The sequence below is a fragment of the Alosa pseudoharengus genome, unplaced genomic scaffold (assembly GCF_046254945.1).
Source record: "Alosa pseudoharengus isolate Yale_2024_CS ecotype anadromous, Long Island Sound unplaced genomic scaffold, YU_APseudo_1.1 YU_APseudo_1.1_scf_9, whole genome shotgun sequence".
Lineage (NCBI taxonomy): Eukaryota > Metazoa > Chordata > Actinopteri > Clupeiformes > Clupeidae > Alosa > Alosa pseudoharengus.
In genome coordinates this window covers 194,499-216,869 of record NW_027468881.1, presented here as the reverse complement: position 1 = coordinate 216,869, position 22,371 = coordinate 194,499, and the positions used below count along the sequence as shown (strand labels likewise).

The following is a 22,371-nucleotide window of genomic DNA, read 5'->3' as shown; positions in this document are numbered from 1 at the left end:
GCCTCTGCAAATATTGCCTGAGTACATCTGGCCAATTTAAACAAAACAAAACAAAAAAACATATATATTTTAGTATATTCGAGGGAACTGTACAGAAGGGTGAGCACCATCACTAGGCCTATCAGTAAAATGCTTACTCTGTGTTTATGAACCATAGTCTGTAAAGGTGTGAACCTAGTTGATACTCACTAAACAGAACTTATGCCGTTTATAATGAATGTAGAGAGCAACTACTTTTCATAGCATAGGCTACGTTATCCAGATATAAGATACTGGTCTTTTGACATTTACATACATGTAGGTTATCAGTGAAGTTATGTTTGCTAGTAATACGTAGCAAACTAGCAAAGTAACAGTCGCTAACTAGCGAGCAATGAAACGTCCAATATAAGGTGATGCACAATAGCCTACTCAATTTATTTCCTTTGACACCTTAATGGCTGATATGAGAAAACTTACCTCTATACTTGGCTTTCTTTTTATCTTCTTCCTTTCTCTGTTTTTGTCCCTGTGCACCAGAGTGTTTAGAATGTAGAGAGAAACTGTAGCCTACTTTACATAACTGTTCATTTTGGGAATCAACCTCTGTAAAGCTTGATCAACGCAGCAGCTGAGCACTTGCCTAACGTAACGCAACACCCCCCCCACCCCCCATTAGGAAATATTCGACAATAATCATGAATTCAATCTAATAATCAGGTTGAGAAGTAAACGTGTGGCTGAGGGGGCGCCCTAAGATGATCATGTTTAATAAACATGTTTTATTTCACTTCTTATTCTATGATTAATAGGAAGTAGGCCAAAGTGCGACTGAGGGCGCCCCCAACACATTTGTCGCCCTAGGCAGTCGCCTAGCTTGCCTATAGCAATCGCCGGCCCTGCATGCCACTAACGTCTATAAAAACAATATATTTATGGAATAAAACTAGACATTGGATTAGCATCGCTGTTTATTGTTAAACTGCAGTTTTCTTCAGCCAGCGGTGGGCATTTAGCCTACTATGCGTCCAGACAATATTGTGCGTCTCCCCTAATTCTGAAGCAGTGGCACCGTTAAATGAAGAGGAAACACTGAGAAGAAAGTTCATGTTTTAAATAGGCTACATCAATACAATATATAATATGTGAAGTGAAAATGGACGGGCCATAATAACCTCTGACTACTTTAGGCTACTTATTGTTAAATTGCAATGTGAGCGGCAGCCAGCAGGGGAGGATACGTCGGCAGGATTATTTAAAAAGCAACTGCATTTTGCGTCTGCCCTTATTCTGATACTGTGGCGGTATTAATTTAAACCGTTGCGGTCAGCCATGCTAAAATAAACATAGAGGAAACACTGCTAAGAGTGAGTCTTCGTTGCTATGGTTGACATCATTACTCATGCATGAGCTTGGTCGAAGTGACAACTTTCATTGGCTGATGATTATAACGCGGGAATGATGCCAAAAATCTCCCCTACGACGATGAGTGACAGGTGACAGGACTTTGCTGGTGAGAATGGGTGCGCTACACCAGCGGTCCCCAACCACCGGGCCGCGGCCCGGTACCGGGCCGTGGGACATTCCTAACCGGGCCGTAGCCTACGACATGAGTTAAAAAAAAAATGCATGCAAACTAAATTAAATTTAATTCGCAATAATGTCACGTTTTTACATGGCATAGGCCTATATGCAGTTGTTTGATTGCACGCATGTTTGCATTTTGCAAGGTCTATTTTCTTGCTTCTGTCTGTCCCGCCTTCAACACTTTTACATATTGCCTTCAGCGCTGCGCAGCCTCAGGTCAGCTCACTTCACCTTCTTAGCGAACGGTAGTGTCACACGAAGTTAGCTAAACTGCTAGAATAAGCAACAAAAAACAGTGTTTGAGTTGCGAGAGCCGCTGCAGAGATTTCTTACAGAAAAAAGTCACCGTTAGCTGCACATTTTAGTGATGAGGACTGGGTGTCAAAACTCGCTTAGCCGTGTTACATATTCGGGTTGCTTAATGACCTCAACCTGTCACTCCAGGGGAGAATGATGACTGTCTTTAAACTGGCAGATAAAGTCACTGCATTTAAGCTTGATTTGTGGGGACGACAAGTGGACCAGGGTGTATTTGATATGTTCCAAACATAGTGGGGGTTTTGGGAGAGACTGAGGCAGGGCCCTTTCTCTCGCAGCTGGTTGCGCTCACCTTGTTGCGCTTTCAAATGAGTTTGAGCGTTACTTCCCATCCTCCAAAGATCCACGGCAAACCAATGAGTGGGTCCGCAACCCATTTGTCATTATCCTGAATAGTCCTAACTTGTCAGCGCAGAAGGAAGAGCAGTTGATCGAAATTGCAAATGACGGTGGTTTTAAGAGTGCATAAGGAAACCTCTCTGGCGGTTTTTGGATCAAAACCAAAGCAGAATATCCCGAGATAGCCGTAAAAGCGCTGAAAACGTTGCTACCATTTCCCACCACGTATCTATGCGAGGCCTGGTTTTCGGCAATGACTAAGACCAAATTGCGCAATCGACTGGACATTTCAAACACACTGAGTGTCACTGTCTTCCATCAACCCCAGATGGAACCTTCTTGTTGCAGGGAAATAAGCACAGAGCTCCCACTGATTATATTCGTAATGCACGTTTAGTTCCCATGTTTTGTTCCCATATTTTGTTAAGCATGTTCACACTTATAGATGTAGCTTCAAGTTGTTCAATATTCATAGTTCATATTGTTCAATTTTCACTTCTTCAAGTTCACGTTTTTCACATGTTTAAGAGATCGTTACCTTCACTGTTCATACATAACTGGAGCTAGTTCTTTTCAAGTAATGCATGCACAACACATATGGAACATGGAACCCCCGACCACCCCCCCCTGCCGGTCCGTGAAAAAAAAATAGGAAACAAACCGGTCCATGGTACATAAAAGGTTGGGGACCCCTGCGCTACACAAGTACAGCGAAGGATGGAAGATTATGAATAAATAGCCTAAATGAATAAAGAGTAAGGTAAAGCAAATAGCATAATGAAATACACTACGGATTGATGCAATATCTTTGCAACATGTTTTAAATTACTCTGTATGAAGACACAAAGAAACATTCTCATTTTATCCAAGCTAGAGATGGATAATATGGCCATATAGTCCTATGTTCTGAATACAATAGACACCCAATAGCCAGTTAGTAGGTTATTGTACAAGTTTAACTCAAATCAAAGAGACTGCTGATTATAATATGTAACCGGTGCCGAGGCAAACGATAGTAACGACATTGAATGACAACGTGGATTTCGGTGCCTCAGTTCGATACCACTTAAATCTCGGGCGTCTTTTTATTTTTTTACATACGAGGCATTACTGCACGTCATGCGCCGTCTGTAACATTTTGCTCTGATAGCACCACATTCTATACAGTTAGCTAACATAAACACGTCAGGATAAACTTAAAGCAGAGGGGTGCACCACATAGGCTAGTGGACAGTGTTTGACAGCTCGCGTGAGCCCATGCCATTGCCAACTAGACTACTTTAAAGCCCAATTTAATTTGATTTACAATGATGTTGACAATTAATGGTTTTGGTTGTTGGTGTTGGTTATAGAGCCCGACCGATTTATCGGCGGGCCGATATTATCGGCCGATATTAGGCATTTTCCAAACTATCGGTATCGGCATTTATAACGGCCGATAAATGAATATTTTAAAAATAAAATAAAAACGGACGAAACACCCTTCAACCATGTCATGAGTGTTGGCATTGTATAGTTTGTCCAACAGAGGGCACTCTACACCGTCCCTACTGGCAACACTCGTGTATAACGCGCCACACATCCTGCAACCTGCTGATCCAGCCAGAGTCGGGCAGAGAGAACCAGTTATCCGCGAGTGAGATCATCAGTGAAGTGTGTTCATGGTGATTTGGTCACGACTCACGAGACATACATTGCTTGAAATAACAATTAAAAGAACATCCCCATCAGTTCTCTTAACTCAAATAAGCATGACAAAATTCGTGAAAACAATGTCCAGTTTTGCTGCTGTTAAATAAGCCGAGAGTGAAGCGGAATTAGCTAGTAATTACGTTGCGTTGTTACAGGGTAGTTGACTGTCCTTTTAACTTTTGACAATGTGACTGAAGATGTATTTCTTTAATAGCGTGACAGTTATAGCAGTGAGACGTATCATCTCTCCCCGGCCTGTTATTTTGAAAGCGTATGTTTTACAATTTGCAGTACCTATGACGTTATCCATTGCTAAATTAGGGCTCATCATAGACTAGCTAACCGCAAAGCTAATGCCATGAATATCAGTGGAAGACCGCTAACGTTAACATTAATGAGCTTGGAAACCACAACGAACTTATTCTGCCTAAATAAAGTAATGATTTATAACTAGTATATCTGTAGTTACAGTCCCTGCATTGTAAAATGTAAGTTAGACGTGCGAGGAGTGAACATTTAGACATAGAGAAAAAGTATCAAACGTAGCTTGTGCAAAACGTAGCTTGTGCATAAAAGTTAGCTTTTCTTTTACACATGTGTGAAATCCAATGACGCCAAGTGTGCGTTTCAGACTGTCGTTCAGCCCGCAGCATTAACGAGTTACATAATGGATTTAGATCACTAAATAGTAGGTTTTAGAAGGAAGGCAGCAACTGATGATTGAAAATGGTTTGATGTAGCTTGATGGAAATAATTTTAAAAGTGCAGGTAAAGGGATAAGCAAGCTGGCATTGTAATTATAAGGTAGCTTATAATTATTACACACGCAACACTCAAACATTTAAGAGTGACCTTTATCTTGTTTAATGATAATAAAAATGATGATGATAGTAATAATGTCATCATTATTTTTTGTAATTATTAAGTCCTAGTTCAAAGTTATATTTATGAAGCTTACTAAGTCTTTTAATACTGGTAACTTTGATTTGGTTGTTGTTATTATGTTTTTGTTCAAAAGACTAGTTTCATATCTTAAGTTTCTATTTTTATACATTTTATTTATCAGAACTTTAATATATTTCGATGTTCCTTTGTTCCACTGTGACAATATTATTTTAAAATAAACAAGTTTGTTTTTTAAATGCATTATCATATTATTTTAGTCAATACTCATAAATAACTACAAATAACTAATGTTAGGGAAATCTGTTAATGTTTTGTTGCGCGTTTCTGAAAAAATATATATATATCGGCCGATATATCGGAATATCAGATTTTTAAATCAACAAATATTTGTATCGGTATCGGCCTTCAAAATCCTTTATCGGTCGGGCTCTAGTTGGTTATTGCATCCCTGAGTTACAATGCACAATTATTCCCTCGTGGTTGAGAGCTGTAGCCGCATGTGCATTTCAAAACATCGCAACGTGAAATGCCACAAAAATTTCAATTCAATTTCAATTTAATATCACTTATAGAGCGCCAAAACATTGCACTTGTCTCATGGTGCTTTACAGAGTGTTAAACAATCAGAGAAGGCCCATGAGTAACAGGGGCGAGGAAAAACTCCCTAGAATTGGAGATACATGTTGGAAGAAACCTCGAGCAGATCCACGACTCAAGGGCCTTACCCATCTGCCTATGGTCAGTACAGAACAGTAAGGTCTAATTACATGATAAATGAATAAGTTAGTTAGGTGTAGAGAATAGAACATGGTGTTTAAAGCCACCTGAGGTGTATGTTACAAAGAACGTGAATTAGTCTTAGTCAAAAAAGTCCTAAAGTTACAAGTGACACCCATTATTTTTAGGAGTTGCTCCTAAATTCACCAGTTAGGAGCTACTTTTAGCCCTAAAATTCTTTGTGAATACGGACGCCATCTAGCGTAGTGAAATAAAAAATGCATACTTTTGTCAATAATTCCCTTCACCTTCGATTCCCATCCAGTCTGGGTTACCCATATCTGGGAAAGTTTATGTCCTATATGCAAGTTTATCCAATGTGTTTATCCAATGCTTCAATAAATTGTCTTCCCCTTTAAAATGCATACATTTTTTTAACATGTTAGCCTACATAGGCTATGCTGGTGTTGAAGTATTTCGATTCCCAGCGCTAGTAGGCATTTTAACAGCAACTATGCGCAAAACATTAGGCTACCCCCCATCAGAGCAGCTTAATTAGAGATAACGTGTTGGTGATGGTTCCGTAGCCTTTTTAAAAGCTCGGGAATATCAATGCAGCAGAGGTATGTTTGTCACCTACATATTTATGTTTTTAAAAGCAAACTTTTAGCATGAGCTTCAAATTCATTGTGATGCTATATGGGCCTCAGGCATATAAAAGATTAATGTCATTATGTAGTTTGGAAGTTATCAGAACATACCATGAAACAAAGTTTTCACATTACAACTTTGCTGATAACTTTTCAAATAGATGCCAGCTAGCGCATTAGCAAGTTTTTGTGTAAACTAGGCTGTTGGTGTTGTTTCATAGCCTTTTGCTTGTTTGTAGTTATTTGCTAGATTTTGATAAGAGCTTGTGATATTGCTTTAAAGTAGTCTAGTTGGCAATGGCATGGGCTCACGCGAGCTGTCAAACACTGTCCACTAGCCTATGTGGTGCACCCCTCTGCTTTAAGCTTATCCTGACGTGTTTATGTTAGCTAACTGTATAGAATGTGGTGCTATCAGAGCAAAATGTTACAGACGGCGCATGACGTGCAGTGATGCCTCATGTAAAAAAAAAAAAAAAAAGATGCCCGAGATTTAAGTGGTATCAAACTGAGGCACAGAAATCCACGTTGTCATTCGATTTCGTTACTATCGTTTGCATATTATAAGCAGTCTCTTTGATTTGAGTTAAACTTGTACAATAACCTACTAACTGGCTATTGGGTGTCTATTGTATTCAGAACATAGGACTATATGGCCATATTATCCATCTCTAGCTTGGATAAAATGAAAATCATAATTTGACAAGTAAATACTGTTTTATTCTCTTTGTCTATAGTGTACCAAGCCCCTTGCCTCTTGCTAGATCCTGGTGATGTGCCATGGGGTATGATGTTACCAGGTTTCAAGGAGAGGTGGATGAGGATCTGCTGTGTCCAATCTGTAGTGGAGTGTTGGAGGAGCCTGTGCAGGTCAGGATAATGCAAAGCACTCAATTCAATTAAAAAAAAAAAACAGATCAAGTAATCGCTATACTGGATATATATATACCTATAGCTTTTTATGTGTGAAAAGTTGGTTACGAATTCATATCACTTCCTCCTTTTCATGAAGAGGGAAACAAATGTTCATAATTAATGTTCATATTCATATTATTCCTACAGTGTTATATCACCAAAGAGGAAAATAAATGAGGATTAAAGAAAATGTGTAGGCCTAACAGCGTGTAACGTTGCACATTTTCTTTAATCCTCATTTATACATCCTCAACCATGTATAAAATTAGAAGTTCTGGTCTATGCAAGTCTAACTCAAGATATCAGTGTGTAATTCACACTTATATGTCGACAGAAATAATAATAATAATAACCATAAAAATCATGAGATGTGCATCGACTTCTGTCCATCAGTTTGATACAAAAATGTTACACTAATTAACTCATTAAGTCATGAAAACACCTACATGAAATTCATGAACTCCAAAGGCACTGTTTTCAATGAGACTGTGGTGTCTCATATAGTGCACATATATTTTCCAGTAAATAGTCAAATTGTCATTTTCAACATTTGCTATGTTGTCTGTCATTTTTTGCAGCTAAATATGGGTTTACGAAAATTGCAGATTATCACATTCTGTTTTATCTGCATTTTACACAATTTGTCCCAACTTTTTTAGATTTGGGTTTTACATTTTGGAAAAAAAAATGGGCACAGGGCTTCAAACCTTTATATCTGTTACTGCAGAAGGAGATTCCAGCTTCATTTGAACAATTACTCATTACCTCAAGTTGTACAGTACAATGATTATTCTGAAGTCCAAGAAGAGAAGGTTCTCGAGGTCACCGAGTACTGTCGGTACGAAGAAAGAAAAAAACGGTGCTACCTAGGTCGAGTTGCGGCAGCCAACAGCTAGAGCAACCAGGCAGCTACAGTGCTACACTTTGAGGGCATCTTTAAAATCATGCCCACAGAGTGTAGCTCTCATTATTTTTTTTGTACCGGCAGTACTCTGTGACTGTTTGTGTTGAGAAACAGAGATCTGTGTGTGAAATCGCCGGAGTTCTCCTTTAAGTTTCCAAGTTTCCATTTGAGAACATCTCATACAATACAAAAAGTCCTAAAAGTACAAAGCGCCTGTAATCTTCAGGGCCTAAATTTCACTGCGGGATTGCAGGTATTGTGCGTAATTTGTTCGAGTCCCGCAACTCTAGCCATCATAATGCGAGAAATTTCTGCATACACTTATCAGTCCCTCCAGGAATTCGCGATGTTGCGATCGCAACAATTAACGCAAATTCAGCAAATCCTCGTGAATTCTGGGCGACCTCGCAATTTTGTCCAACCACCGCAAATTTTTCGCAAATTTGACCAATCATTATGGTTTCCCCGTGAAATTTCACCTACCACAACAGTCCCTCGCGCAGAATATTGAGTCAGATGCCATACTCACTTCTGCAGACACCAGAGACTGCCCTATAACTTTTCACTCCTCTGCAGTTTTGATGACAATAAATAGAAGGCTAACGTATGATCTGCTTTACTTGCATCTCTCAACCTGGTGTTGCTAACCTACCTAGGCTATGAAAGTAAGTTAATTAAGGCCTACTTGGTTTATTGACATTTGAGTAGGCTACAGTATGCAACCCATTGGCAAACGTTTCACCTGGAGATGTCCTTTTAGCTCGTGTCATGTTTGCTAGCTTCTGGGCTCAGTTTGTGTAGTGCTACCAAAATCATAGAAATTAATAACATTGCAATACATTTACGTCTTCTATGATCCAACAATGATGTCATTCGAGTTATTTTTTAACATTTATTTTAACTAATGACAGAAAACATCCTGAATTCCATCCACATATCGTAATGCACTATGCAAAAAGTTATTTCCACTCGTAGCCGAACACAGTGAGATGCAAGCCTTCCAGTCCACTTAGAAAACGCTACTCTCACGCCCTTAAAGTGGCAGGCAGTCAATTAGACTTAAACACCACGTAATAACATTAAAGAAAAGTGTAATCTAATAGTTTAAACCAATATGAAATTGGAAATTGAAGTTGGCTATTAGTAATTATGCAAGTCACAGAATATGAATTATTATAATAATTATAAGATATTAACTTAATATGAATTACAACATATATGAATGTATTGAATGACATGATGCCATCTCTTTAGGGGGCTGTTTTTTTTTTTGGACAGTTCTACGAAAGGTTATACTGCTTTGTGAATTACCCCAGTCAAAGAATTTACACAAATAAAGTAGCCTAGGCCTACTTTGATTTTCTGTAAACCATACTATTTACCTTTACTTATCCTTTTTAATAAGCATTAAGATGATCAGTGTGATTTTGGTCTTACTAACCTTAATTGCCCTCAATTAAAAAATATATTTTTTTTAAAATCGCAACTATTTTTGCAATTTTCACTTCCTCCCGCAATTTCTTTGCAACAAACAGCTAAAAACACCGCAACTTCCATCGCAATTTTTTAGAAAAGTTGTCGTGAAATCAGGCATTTTAGATCGCAACAATCTCAAAAAATCCTCGCGAAATCCTGGAGGGACTGACTTATACAGCCTGTCTGATGACGTTAATCTAATCATGAAGTGGCGTGAATGCGGTGCTATTGACCGGAGGGTCAACTACCGAGTTGAATTGAACATATCTTCACGCAGACACACACACACACACACACACACACACACAGAGAGAGAGAGAGAACCACTTTGCGCTTACGCAAATAGGCTACGCAACCATGGCCAACTTTTACATCTGGAGAGAGCTCCTTGGTAACTATCCTGCTAGCTCAGGTCACGTCTGCCAGTAATGCTCACTGAAATCATTAGTGAACATTGCAAAACACTTGATCCCAGAAGATTGTCTTCGACTTGTTAGCTTTTTGAACATTTATTTTATCTAATGACATAGAAAACATAATGAATTGCATCCACATATCCTTATGCACTATGCACAACTTTTATTCACTAGCCTAAAACCGTCAGGCTAAAGGCTAATTACTCTCACGTATTTCTTAAAGTGACAGGCACTCAATTACACCTACACATCACCAATGTGCACTCAATTACACCTACACACCACATTAAAGATATACCTAAGTGTAATAGTTTAAAAATCAATATGAAGCATTCAAATTACTAAATATGTTTAGCTACTAGTAATTACTAGTAAAATACTATACATTATTAACTAAATACACTCTATATGAATTTAAAAAGATATGAAATAGAAACATATCACATAAGCCATCATTTTCAGTGTGTGTTTGTATGTGTGGAGAGAGTCAAGCAGAATCTAGGATGGCCACTGGTGTGAATGATCCCACTACAGTATATTTAATATTACTGATGACATCACTGATGACGTTTTTTTAAAGTATCAAAGAAGTATTGAAATCGCAATTCTTGACTTGGTATCAGAATCGACACCCCCCCCCCCCCCCCCCCCCCCCCCAATTGTGTAAATCCCCCTACATAAATAACCTAGGGGGGGAACCCCCCCCCCCTCCTCCCCCATTTTGAAAAATGAATTTTAAGCCCTGATGTTTTAGGTTTACAGTGTGTGTTTGGAGCAGATAAAAGTATACAGCTACTACACAGCAATTTGCAATAGGTGCATTTAGGTGTTTAGTACAGACAAATGGTACTCTTCCAGACTAATACTAATACTCCCTTTATGTAAACCAATACAATCTCTTACTACCTATCTAAAATGTACCCAAAACCGTTGAAATACATAAGACTCCTGAAGGGTCCAGTAGAGGTGTGAGGAGTGTGATGGGGTGAGAGGGAGTGGATGAAGCAAACAAAAAATAGGACTTAAAATAAATCACTAAATTACTGAGTAACCACAAAGGGTGAATATTTGTGACATAAGTAAAACACTTTTATATTGTTTAAAGGATAATAATGACACAGTTATCTTGGTTTAAAACATTAATATCCTACTAATTTGATGCTGTTAACCTCATCAAATGGTGCACTATCACTTTAAGAGAATTGTGTCTACATGTTCTCATAATGATCTTTTGCCAGCTCCATTCAAATATAGTCTATGGCTAGTCCACATACTAACATTGTTTGTGCCACATTTATAGCACAATATTAACAATGATAAGCACAATATTAACAAATATTTCACATTTAATCTTTTGGCATTTTTGGAAGCCCATAATGTCTGTTCTAACAGTGGTAGAGGGCTGGAAACTAGTGTGGTAGTTCATTGCAGCCTGTACTACACAATTCTGGAGGAATCAACATTCCTTACTGTTTGGGTGAGAGGTGGGTCACCGAAGTCCTAAAAAATGTTGACGGCATGTGTGAATTTTCACTTTTTGGGTGGCCCTAGCACCACAACTAATGATCATATTTATTCTAAACAGGAATATTTGTTATATGTGGGAACCTTGTTCTTGCCAAAATGAATTTGAAGGTTATGGTACCACTGGTGGGGGTTTCATGGGGGTCCAAAAACCCTCTCTGGCAGAGGTGACTCTTTTGGAACCCCTTATTTGGACCCCCAAATGACCATGTGGGCACTTGATGATCCTAATCCTAGGACTTTGATGACCCACCTCTCACCCAAACAGTAAGGAATGTTGATTCTCCATGTTGAATGTTGATGCCTCCAGAATTGTGTAGTACAGGCTACAGTGGGTACTGGTTAAAAATTGACACTTCATTCACGATCAAGGTGATTCACGCAGCTGGGTGAAATGTAAGTACAACTGCAGCCGCTTGGGGGCAGCATAAGTCCGCTCTGGCGTTCCGCGGTCGAACCGGACTGAGCGTTCGACAGCAAGGGGTGTGATTGGCCGAGTTTTCAGTGTGTTGTTTCTCTGTTTTTAGCAGCCCATGCAACATGCTAGTCCACTGTAGCCTATAAGCTTTGTACATAATGTTAAAGTTTAGTTTTGGATTCAGTGGCAAGATTTCTTGATTGTACAGTGCCTGTCTCTCAGTAATGTTTTAAAATGAGAGCTTCGTCAGCTGGCAGTTGGCTACTTTGTCAGCAGTCATGAGAAGTTCGCTTGCTAACAGAACATAAATATGCTGCCCAGAAACCTCGTGAATAGTTCTGATTTTTTTTTTACTACACTAACGAGGTTGAAATATAGCCTTTGCCTACAGCATCTCCTTAACAGTAATGTTAACAAAATGACAGCATTCATATGACAAAGGAAAACGAATTCGGTCACTCAAGACTGTGCCACAGCAACCAGTGTAGGCTACAGTCCTACCCAATAGGCCTACTCGAAGCAGCTAGCGCTGTCTGACGGTCGAGGGGGTTAATGCATGTATTTCAGAACAGGTCTGCAACTTTCAGGATGTCCTGAGCTCGAATCCAGGCAGGAGTAGGCTAATGAATGATGCAACGTTTTTCCTTTAGAAATCATTTTATTGAATCGAAGTTGTAGCCTACTACAGACATTCGATGAGGTGTTCTGAATAGGCTTAGGCTGGGTGTACAGTGGGCATCGCTTTCAAATGGCCACTTCAGTCGCGCATTACGAGGCGTGAAGCTGCGTGAAGCTTTAGTACCACTTTCAGCCACTGTGTGTCGCTCTGCCACTGTACATCGCTCTGTCAGTAGCCTGACTGCGGCCCCTTCTGAAAAAGCAGGAGGCTACCTTTAAACATAATTGTTACCGAGAGGAATCCCAGCCTACGAATTCAATAACAAAATAAATCATGCATAATTAAACATTACCTCGATTAAGGCTACTTGGGTATGGCTTAAAGGGGAACTTGGCAACTATTTCAACGTAATAAACCCGTTTAGAAATCATTCGGATGGTTAAATGACCTGTTCCGGTGAAAATGGTGACTTTCCCCGCTGCGCCTAGCATCCCCCGGCGGAAAACCAACCTTGCAACATTGAGACTTACCGTCCCGGAAAGAGAAGTGAGAAACAAGAAACTCGTTTTAAATTGTGTTTCTTACCTTGTAACATCCACATAGTTCTGCCAAACTTATGCTAACCGTTCGCTAGCTTGTAAACAAATCCATGTGCTTTATCGTTACCTTTTCCCACAGTTTGAAATAGCATAATGCACAATTTCTCCAGCAGAGGGGGAAATCCTGCCAAGTTTCCCTTTAAGGCTTGACTACATGGTGGTAGCGAAAATCGAAATCTGCTTTTGATAGCCTACCGGTGCTGCTCCACAAAACGAAAAAATATCTTAATTTGCTGTCTACGTTATTGTCAGTGTTGGGGGTAACGCGACTACGCAAATCAAAACAGTGTCTTAATTTGCCCTACTTCTTGACTGCAATGTAGTCAATTGACTGCTTGACATGTCATTTTTATTTTTCTGTACAATAAACAAATAGGCTACATCTGCTTTATGCCGCAGAATTACATTCATATTTGGCTGACTGAAGATGCGCCACTTCCCTCCCCATATTCCAAGATTAAGATAGTAGCCTATACAAAAAGCACTTCATACCATCATAAAAATTCGTTAAAACGAATAGCTATTTGCAATTTGCCAAAACACTGGTCCTCATTTTGCGAATGCGAGGACGATATGAGCCTGTTGCATTTAGTTAGATGTCCGAGTCACGCATAATGTTTGAAAACCACTGGCTCGTAATCACAATAATTTAACACACAACAGTTGGATAGCCTACTTAATCATGTCCCCATGCCTACATTTTTGTGAGTAGCATAGAGATTGTTAAAAACAATAAAGTAGGCTATGGCTCTCCGTTTGGGACATCGAAAACTAGATAAAAGATAGATACTAGATAGAACTAGATAAAAAACTATATTTTTAATTGGGTAGACTACCGTCGGAGATGCTGACTTGCAAAGGCCTCGGGATAACACGTTATCTCCACTATCATCAGTCATGCCCCTTGATCAAAGTGGGGAATGAAATAAAAGTTTGAGAACCACTGGCTTAACAAGTTACCTGCAGTCCAGAACACACAGAATCTGTTGCAATATTCTGATGATATCGGCAAATTTTTGTTTTCCAAAGTAAGAATTTCCCTTCACCATACACCTTCGACAATGAATAGCTCATTACACTTGTTACTGTTAAACGTAGGCCTAACTGGTATCATTACAAACATTATTCTGTGTCCTAAAACTGGCATATTTTATGGCATTGTGTCATGTAAGTTCGTTGCAAAATCTAGAGAAATGTGTGAGGTGGTCAGCGGGGGACAATTGAGACACACATTGGATTGTGTTATTACTTGAACATTCCACACTATCCACAGCTGTGGTATCAGGGGCAGGAGGATTACTGTTAGCGCAGGCTCGAATGCAGGCTTGCCCAAAATAAAGGCCTGTGGTATGCGCAGCCTACAGTAAATAACAGACCCGCCACAATGTGCGGTATGATGTAAGATGTTTTTGGTGCCCTACGCACACTGCATGTTCTTAAATAACAATGATCATCAGTAATATTCAACCATTAATTTGTGTAAATGGGCAAGCGTGACCACCTTGATTGGCTGATGATTGTAACGCGGGCATGATTCCAAACACCTCCCTTACGATGATGAGTGACAGGTGACAGGTCTCAGAATGCGTGCGCTACACAAGGACGGAAGATGATGAATAACTAGGGCCGTAGGCTATTCACAAAGGCTTTTATCTTACCACTAGGAGTAGGCTACTCCTAAATCGCACTAAAAGATTTTAGCTTGGAGTTTTGTCTTAAAAGTTATTCACAAAGCCTTTCAGACAACTCCTAAACTAGGAGTGAGTCTTCGTTGCTATGGATGACGTCATTACTCATGCACGAGCTTGACTGAAGTGACCACCTTGATTGGCTGACGATTGTAACGCGGGAATGATTCCAAACACCTCCCTTCCGATGATGAGTGACAGGTGACAGGTCGGAGAATGCGTGCGCTACACAAGTAGTGCGAAGGACGGAAGATGATTAATAACTGAATAAAAAGGCCTAGCCTAAATGAATAAGTGAATGAGTAAGGCAAAACAAATAGCCTAGTAGCCTAATGAAACATAGGCCTATGGATTGATGCAGTACCTTTGCAACATTATTAAATTAATCTGTCACCATATGCCTAGGCTACGTTTGCAAAGAGAACATTTTAATTTGATTCACAATGAAATGTTACATTTAATTTACATGTTAACAATTAGTAGTTTGGGGCCTAGCAGCGAAGCTGCGAAGGCACCCATTGTTTTACTAGTTTTTCCTATTATTGGGGGCCAAGCAGCGAAGCTGCGAAGGCACCCATTGAGTTAATAGCTTTTCCTATTATTATTAGTCTGCCATTGGAGTCTATGGCAGCCCATAGAACGCCTGGCTAAAAAGTTCAGATTTTTTGGCAGAAAGTTTCGGGACACTCCACTGACCACTCACACTCATTTACGGACCTCTAAACCCAGCCATCTAGCGCCACCAACAGGTCAAAATCTGGCCGAAAATTGAACCGCTGGGTCTAAAGTTATGAAATTTGGTACACTGATTCAGCACTCTCCCATGATCACTCTCACCAATTTACAGAACTCTATGCCCAACACTCTAGCGCCACCAATGGGTCAAAACTGGATTGCATTAACGCATGTGACCATTGAACGGTGCATCCGATTTTCACAAATCAGGCACTGTTGGAATCCCTGGACTGACCTAAGTTCAATGACTCCTATTACGTCACTTTCCGCCATATTGGACCTCCGCCATATTGGATTTAGTTAAAACTCTACGAAAAGTTTCAGCGGTTACAAATTTCATCCGATTTTCACGGAACTTGGCGGAGATGATCTTCTGCCCGAGCCGCACAAACGATACTTGTCAGATTTTTCAATTTCATTTTTGTTTGCCCGTGACAGCCAATCAAATATGGTGATGAAGCCGCCAAACAGGAAGTGGACTAACATCTCCGTGACGCTTTGAGTTAACATAACAAAACTCGATACCCTTAGTCAGGACACTGTCCCAATCACTCACAGCAATTTTTATGCATATACATTGAACACTCTAGCGCCACCACCAGTTCAATACTGGACATGCGTTCATGCGCGTGATCCTTGACTCTTTTGTCTGATTTTCACAATTGAGGTAGCGTCTGAATCCTTAGACCATCCTGAGTTCATCGACCCCTATCCCGTCACTTTCCACCATATTGGACCTCCGCCATATTGGATTTAGTCCAAACTCTATGAAAAGTTTCAGCGGTTACAAATTTCATCCGATTTTCACAGAACTTGGTGGAGATTATCTTCAGACCGAGCCGCACAAAAGATACTTGTCAGATTTTTTAGTTTCAAGTTTATTTGCCCGTGACAGCCAATCACACATGGCAACGATGCCGCCTAACAGGAAGTGGGCAAACATCTCAGCTATGCTTTAATGTATGAAGTCCAAACTTGGTACAGGGACTTGGTATCTGATTGTGAGGACGCACTACAAAATTGGCATCATGTGGCCTCTATAGGGGGCGCTGTAATAAAGGAAGTGAGCTTGTATCTCAGCAACGCTTTGGTGTACAAAGTCCAAACTTGGTATAAGGACCTGTTACCTGATTATGGTGACGCACTAGGAAATTGGAATCATTTGGCCTCTATAGGGGGCGCTGCAATACAGGAAGTGAGCTCCTATCTTAGCAACGCTTTGATGTATGAAGTCCAAATTTGGTACAGGGACTTGGTACCTGATTATGAGGACACAGTAGGAAATTGGCATCATTTGGCCTGTATAGGGGGCGCTGTAATACAGGAAGTGGGCTCATATCTCAGCAACGCTTCATGGTATGAAGTCCAAACTTGATACATGGACATATTAGCTGATTGTGAGGACATGCAAGGAAAGTGGTCTCATTTGACCTCTAGGGGTGCTGTAATAAAGAAAGTGAGCTCACATCTCAGCAACACTTTGCTGTATGAAGTCCAAACTTGGTAGAGGGACATGGTAGCTGATTGTGAGAACGCACAAGGACATTGGTTTAATTTGGCCTCTTGCTATGAGTGCTTGCTCATGCCATGGCAACGCCATTCCTGCTATAGCGCTCTGCTAGGCCCCTGCATTGCTGCTTGCAGCTATATTTTTGGTTGTTGTTGGTGGCATTATTGCATTCCTTTTATGAATGCAAAATTGTTCCCTCGCGATTGGAAGCTCCTGTTGCTGCATAGCGCATTTCAAAACATCGCAACGTAAAATGCCACAAAAAGCTGTTGATGAATAGGTCTTAGTGAGTTAGGAGTCCTCTCGACTTCTTTTAAGCTGTCCCAGACTTTTAGGTGCTACTTTTAGGTCTAAAATGCTTCGTGAATTACTTTTTGTGAAAAAAATTAGGAGTTCTAAAGTTATGAGTGACACGCCCATTATTTTTAGGAGTTGCTCCTAAATTCGCCAGTTAGGAGCTACTTTTAGCCTTAAAATTCTTTGTGAATACGGCCTTAGGAGCTACTTTTAGCCTTAAAATTCTTTGTGAATACGGCCCGAATAAAAAGGCCTAAATGAATCAAGAATAAGGCAAAACAAATAGCCTAGTAGCCTAATGAAACATAAGGATTGATGTAGTATCTTTGTAACATTATTAAATTATTCTGTTACTATGCCTACGTTTGCAAAAGAGAACATTTTAATTTGATTCACAATAATGTTACATTTAATTTACATGTTGACAATGATTAGCCTAGTTTTGGTTGTTGTTGGTGGCGTTATTGCATGTTAGTTATGCCTACAATGCAAAATTGCTTCCTCACGATTGGAAGCTCCTAGCTGCATAGGATTTCAAAACACGGCGAAATGCCACAAAAACAGGCTGTGAATGGGTCTGTGAGTTAGGAGTCCTCTCGACTTCTGTCACAGAGGTGGGAAGGTGTGATTTGTTGGGGGCAGGGCCGGATTAACTGGGCACAAATGTCTGATGGCCCCCCTTCCCCCCAGCCAACATGAATTCGGGTGGTCAGTTAATAGGCCTATATCGTAAAGATTTTTCCTGCCATCTAAGGCACGAGCGCATCTGTGAGGCCAAGCCTCACCAAGTAGCTTGTTTGTTTACAACTAACATTTAACTGCTTTATAGGCTATGCCGAAATAGTTTTCAACATTTTTGAATATTAGTGTAGGGTGAATTGAAATGTTCTCAAAGTAGCCTTATGGCTGAAAGCTGCTTGGGATCCCCCCCGTCAAGCAATATAACCACAAACGCGCTTCCTGCACTCAATGTTTCAAAAGGAGTAATTTCGGCTTCGTCAGAACTGAAGAGCTGTGGACGGCACAGCACGGCATGCCCAATGAAAATAAATTAACGCAACGCAACACAACACAGACCCCGCTTCTCTCGCGTCAGTCACTGACCGAAACACAGAACCCGCTTCTCTCACGGCAGTCACTGACAGTAGCCTAGAATAAATGCATGGGGAAAAACACTTCCCCTGCCAAAAACACTTCCCCATGACAAAGACATCGTAAAACACTGAAAGTTAATATTTTGTCACTAGAAACATACATCTGTCCTTTGTCAAATGTGTTATGTTCCAAGTAGCCTATATGTGTAATTCTGCTTCATAAAGTTGAACAAATACATTTGCTTATTTCACAGAAAAATATAAATAGCCAGTTTAAGTTATGGTAGGCCAACTTGGAGTGAACATATAAAAAGGGGAAATTCTTTCTCTAGTAGCTGAGTAGCCTGATGGTAGGCAGGTGCGCATGTATAAGGCCGAACATGCAAGTGCCAATGAATCATGCTCTCATGACAATCACGCCGTTAAACTTAAATAGGTTAACATCACTCTAAGTTCGCCTTCAAGCAAGGAAAACGATGATTTGAAGGCATTTGTTTTGTTGGAAGGGCAAGGGGGTAGCAACAGGGCAACACAGAGACAGGCCCGATGGCAGGGCTGTTATGAGAGTATTCAAATATGGGATATTCTACGGGAAAACATTAAAACGGCAAGACAGCGGGGGAAAGTTAAAATACGTGATAAACACAGAAAAATGCATTGCAATTTGGCATGCATTGTTTCGGTCCCCGTGTACAGGGATTATTTGTCATATTATTAATCACATATGATTATTTGTGAGATTGTGCAAACAGGTGCAACACATTTGAAAAGGAAGGACTGGTAGCATGCAAGCTCACGGGAAAGATTGATTTAAGAACGTTATGTGTGGCTGTGGCGCAAAGCAGCGCGGGCGGAAGACGGCGACAATTGGCAGGGGAGGGTCATGTTTTTTTTTTAACAATTCTGTCCGACGGTCATTGAACAATTTCTAGCAGGTAAGGGAGGGTCATGCAACTTTTGACTGAAGCACTCAAAATTTCTCCGGTGGCCCCTTCAATAAATAATGAACAGTCCCTAGATTGCTGCTGGGCTATATGTCTTGGTTCATGTCTGTTAACAATTCATTGCCGTCAAACGCGTAGCCTATCTTGTGGTTGCAAGATTGGGGAGAGCACTAATTGCTCTACTGAATAAGCACAAAGTCAAACCTTTAAATGAAAAACACTCTTTAATAATCAAAAAAATAAACCACTAATGAAGTAAACTTGTGACCATCAAAACTCGTTTATCGCCTGTAACTCTGTGATAACAGGACGTAACAGGAAGGCATTTGGCTGAGCAACGGAGGTTAATATGCTCTATATTTTGTCCAAATGATGTCTGTCTATCATCGAGAAAACCAGAATGTTTAATTTGTCCTGCGTTTCTTCTACGGCTGCAAACGGGATTCACTCGCAGTTAAAGGACAGGTTCGGTATTTTACACTTAAAGCCCTGTTTTCAGATAGTTTATGATTAAATAGAACGTTTAAGATTGAAATTTGGACACATGCTGCTGTCCTGAGAATTTTCGGTTTCTGTGGTAGCGCCCCCCCTCCTCCAGAACGATGCATAGGTGCACTGGAACAATCCTTCCTAAAACGCATTAAACTTTCGTTTACAAAGACGTAAAACTCACCGAGTGGTCAGGGGTGTTCGCTGATATGCTCACACAAAAATCGCTGCAAAAGACGCTTTCCAACAGGTTATTACCATGTTGTAAAACTGTGGAGCTATTTTTCCAAACGCCTCACACCCGTACATTCTTCCGTTGAGAGCTTGAATAATAGACACTCCAGCCCAGTTGGTGGCGATAATGCACCATACACCGTCTTGCCAACAAGCAAACCACTGGCATTTCATTGAATACACAGAAGAAGCAGAAGATCGCTGTCTTGAAGTATTTTGCAACAGACAGCTAAAAATGAGGCGATTTTGTGCAGTTCCGAATTGCGGGAAAATTCGTGGCAAAAAAAGTTGTCACAGACTTCCTTTCAACGATCCAGAAAGGCTAAAGTTGTAGCTGGAATTTCTGGGGTTGGATGTGAGCACACCTGTTGAGAATCTGCAGAAAGCTGATCACCGTGTCTGCATTTTACTGAACGTCGCTGGAGGTCAAAAGAAATCGCCCAAAAAGCTATTTCGCCTGAGAAATACAGCGGTTCCCACATTACCTCCTGGGATGACAGAGTTGGAAGAACTTGGGGTAAGAACTTATTTGTTATGTCCATAACCTGTCATGTTCACATCATAAGCCTAACACTAACCCTAGCCTACATGAATAATTTGGCTACATGATTTTGTACGTTTACAATTTTTTTGGCTGTGGAACTTTCATGATGAAAACGTAATGATTCACGTAGGCTATCATTCACATTGTGCAAGTTCCAAGACATTTTAGCATTAGCCATGGTTGGACGTGACAATAATTTGGATAGCGTAGTAGCCTACGATACCGCGACTGCATAAGACTACAGAAAGAAAACAAACAACCCCATATCCGTTTCCGGCAGCGGAGTAATACCGTACCTCACAGCACATCCAATACAAGTCAATGGAGTTGGACAAAAACTACGATAAAACCTGTTGGAAAGAATCTTTTGCAGCGATTTTTGTGTGAGCATATCAGTGAACACCCCTGACCACTCGGTGAGTTTCACGTCTTTGTAAACGAAAGTTTAATGCGTTTTAGGAAGGATTGTTCCAGCACCTATGCATCGTTCTGGAGGAGGGGGGGCGCTACCACAGAAACCGAAAATTCTCAGGACAGCAGCATGTGTCCAAATTTCAATCTTAAACGTTCTATTTAATCATATACTATCTGAAAACAGGGCTTTAAGTGTAAAATACCGAACCTGTCCTTTAACCAAATATTTCTTTATTAGTCTGTATTTTTTATTAGTTATATTTATCTTTACCAGTCTGCTAAAGTCTGTAGTGATGTCTGTGTAGGGTTTTCCAGGCTCCATTTATTTTTACGAGACACCCTGATCACTTGAGACATCTACCGGTTGTTTGGGTTGTTGCAGCGTCATTGCAGCGTCACTGAAAAAATACAAATTAAAGTCGCGTGATACCGCGTGATCCCGCGCGTGAAGCTGGCCAAGTCGAAGCACTGCCCACTGTAGGCTACTTTGAAACTTCTGCGGGGTAATGGGAGCATTTGTTTTTAAAACATAATTGCATCTTTCCATTCCAACCATTATTAGGCCTATGCCTATTGTTATCATTTTTTTGCAAGGTGTTGCTCCTGGCAAGACTTGTTTATAAGACGTTTGGTGATTAATTGATAGCTGTTTTTGGGACACGTTAAATGTTCTTTGAGCGCATACGATAGATAGATAGATAGATAGATAGATAGATAGATAGATACTTTATTGATCCCCAAGGGGAAATTCAAGGGTCTCAGTAGCATGCAGACATCACACACAACATGCACAGCAGAAATGGTAAACATAAGTATAAGTATAAACATATAACTAAACTCCACTGTACGATAAAGACAGTAGAAGATAAGAAAGATAAGAAAACTAACAATACTAAATACACTATATAAATTAAATTAAGAAAGTCCAATGTGCTTGAGGGTGATCAAGCATAAGACGCTTGTAGTGACAGGGCCAGGACTGGTAAGGTCCTAAAGGGAGTGAGTGTCATGGTGAAGGTGCAAACAGTAGTCCAACCATAGTCCTTAGTTATGTGTGCAAGGCAAGGTGCTCAAGAGAGTGAGTGTCATGGTGAAGGTGCAAAAAGTAGTCCAACATTAGTCCAACAGTGCAACAGTGCAAGAGTAAGGTCTAGAGACCAGCATAAATAATATGGACAAATAGGAGAGTAAAGTATAATGTAGACAAGGTAAAATAAAAAACTATTTCAGTGCAAAAACAGGTTGAGGTAGTAGGGTTATAGCCATTCATTAATTCAGTATTGTAGCAGAAGCCTGACCGCAGCCATTGATCATGTGTGCTAATATAGCATGAAAAACAGTGTAGCAGTAAAACAGTAGTGAA

The 22,371-nt window shown here is 40.2% G+C and overlaps 1 protein-coding gene across 1 annotated transcript in view; it reads left to right on the top strand.

The window, feature by feature from the left end:
* Positions 1 to 22,371, top strand: part of LOC143114883 (E3 ubiquitin-protein ligase NRDP1) — a 110,998-nt gene that overhangs the window by 19,578 nt on the left and 69,049 nt on the right. Inside the window, exon 2 of the mRNA XM_076276720.1 lies at positions 6,926 to 7,058. Coding sequence (XP_076132835.1) covers positions 6,969 to 7,058 — 90 coding nt within the window. The 5' untranslated portion in view covers positions 6,926 to 6,968. The remainder of the gene's footprint in view (positions 1 to 6,925; positions 7,059 to 22,371) is intronic.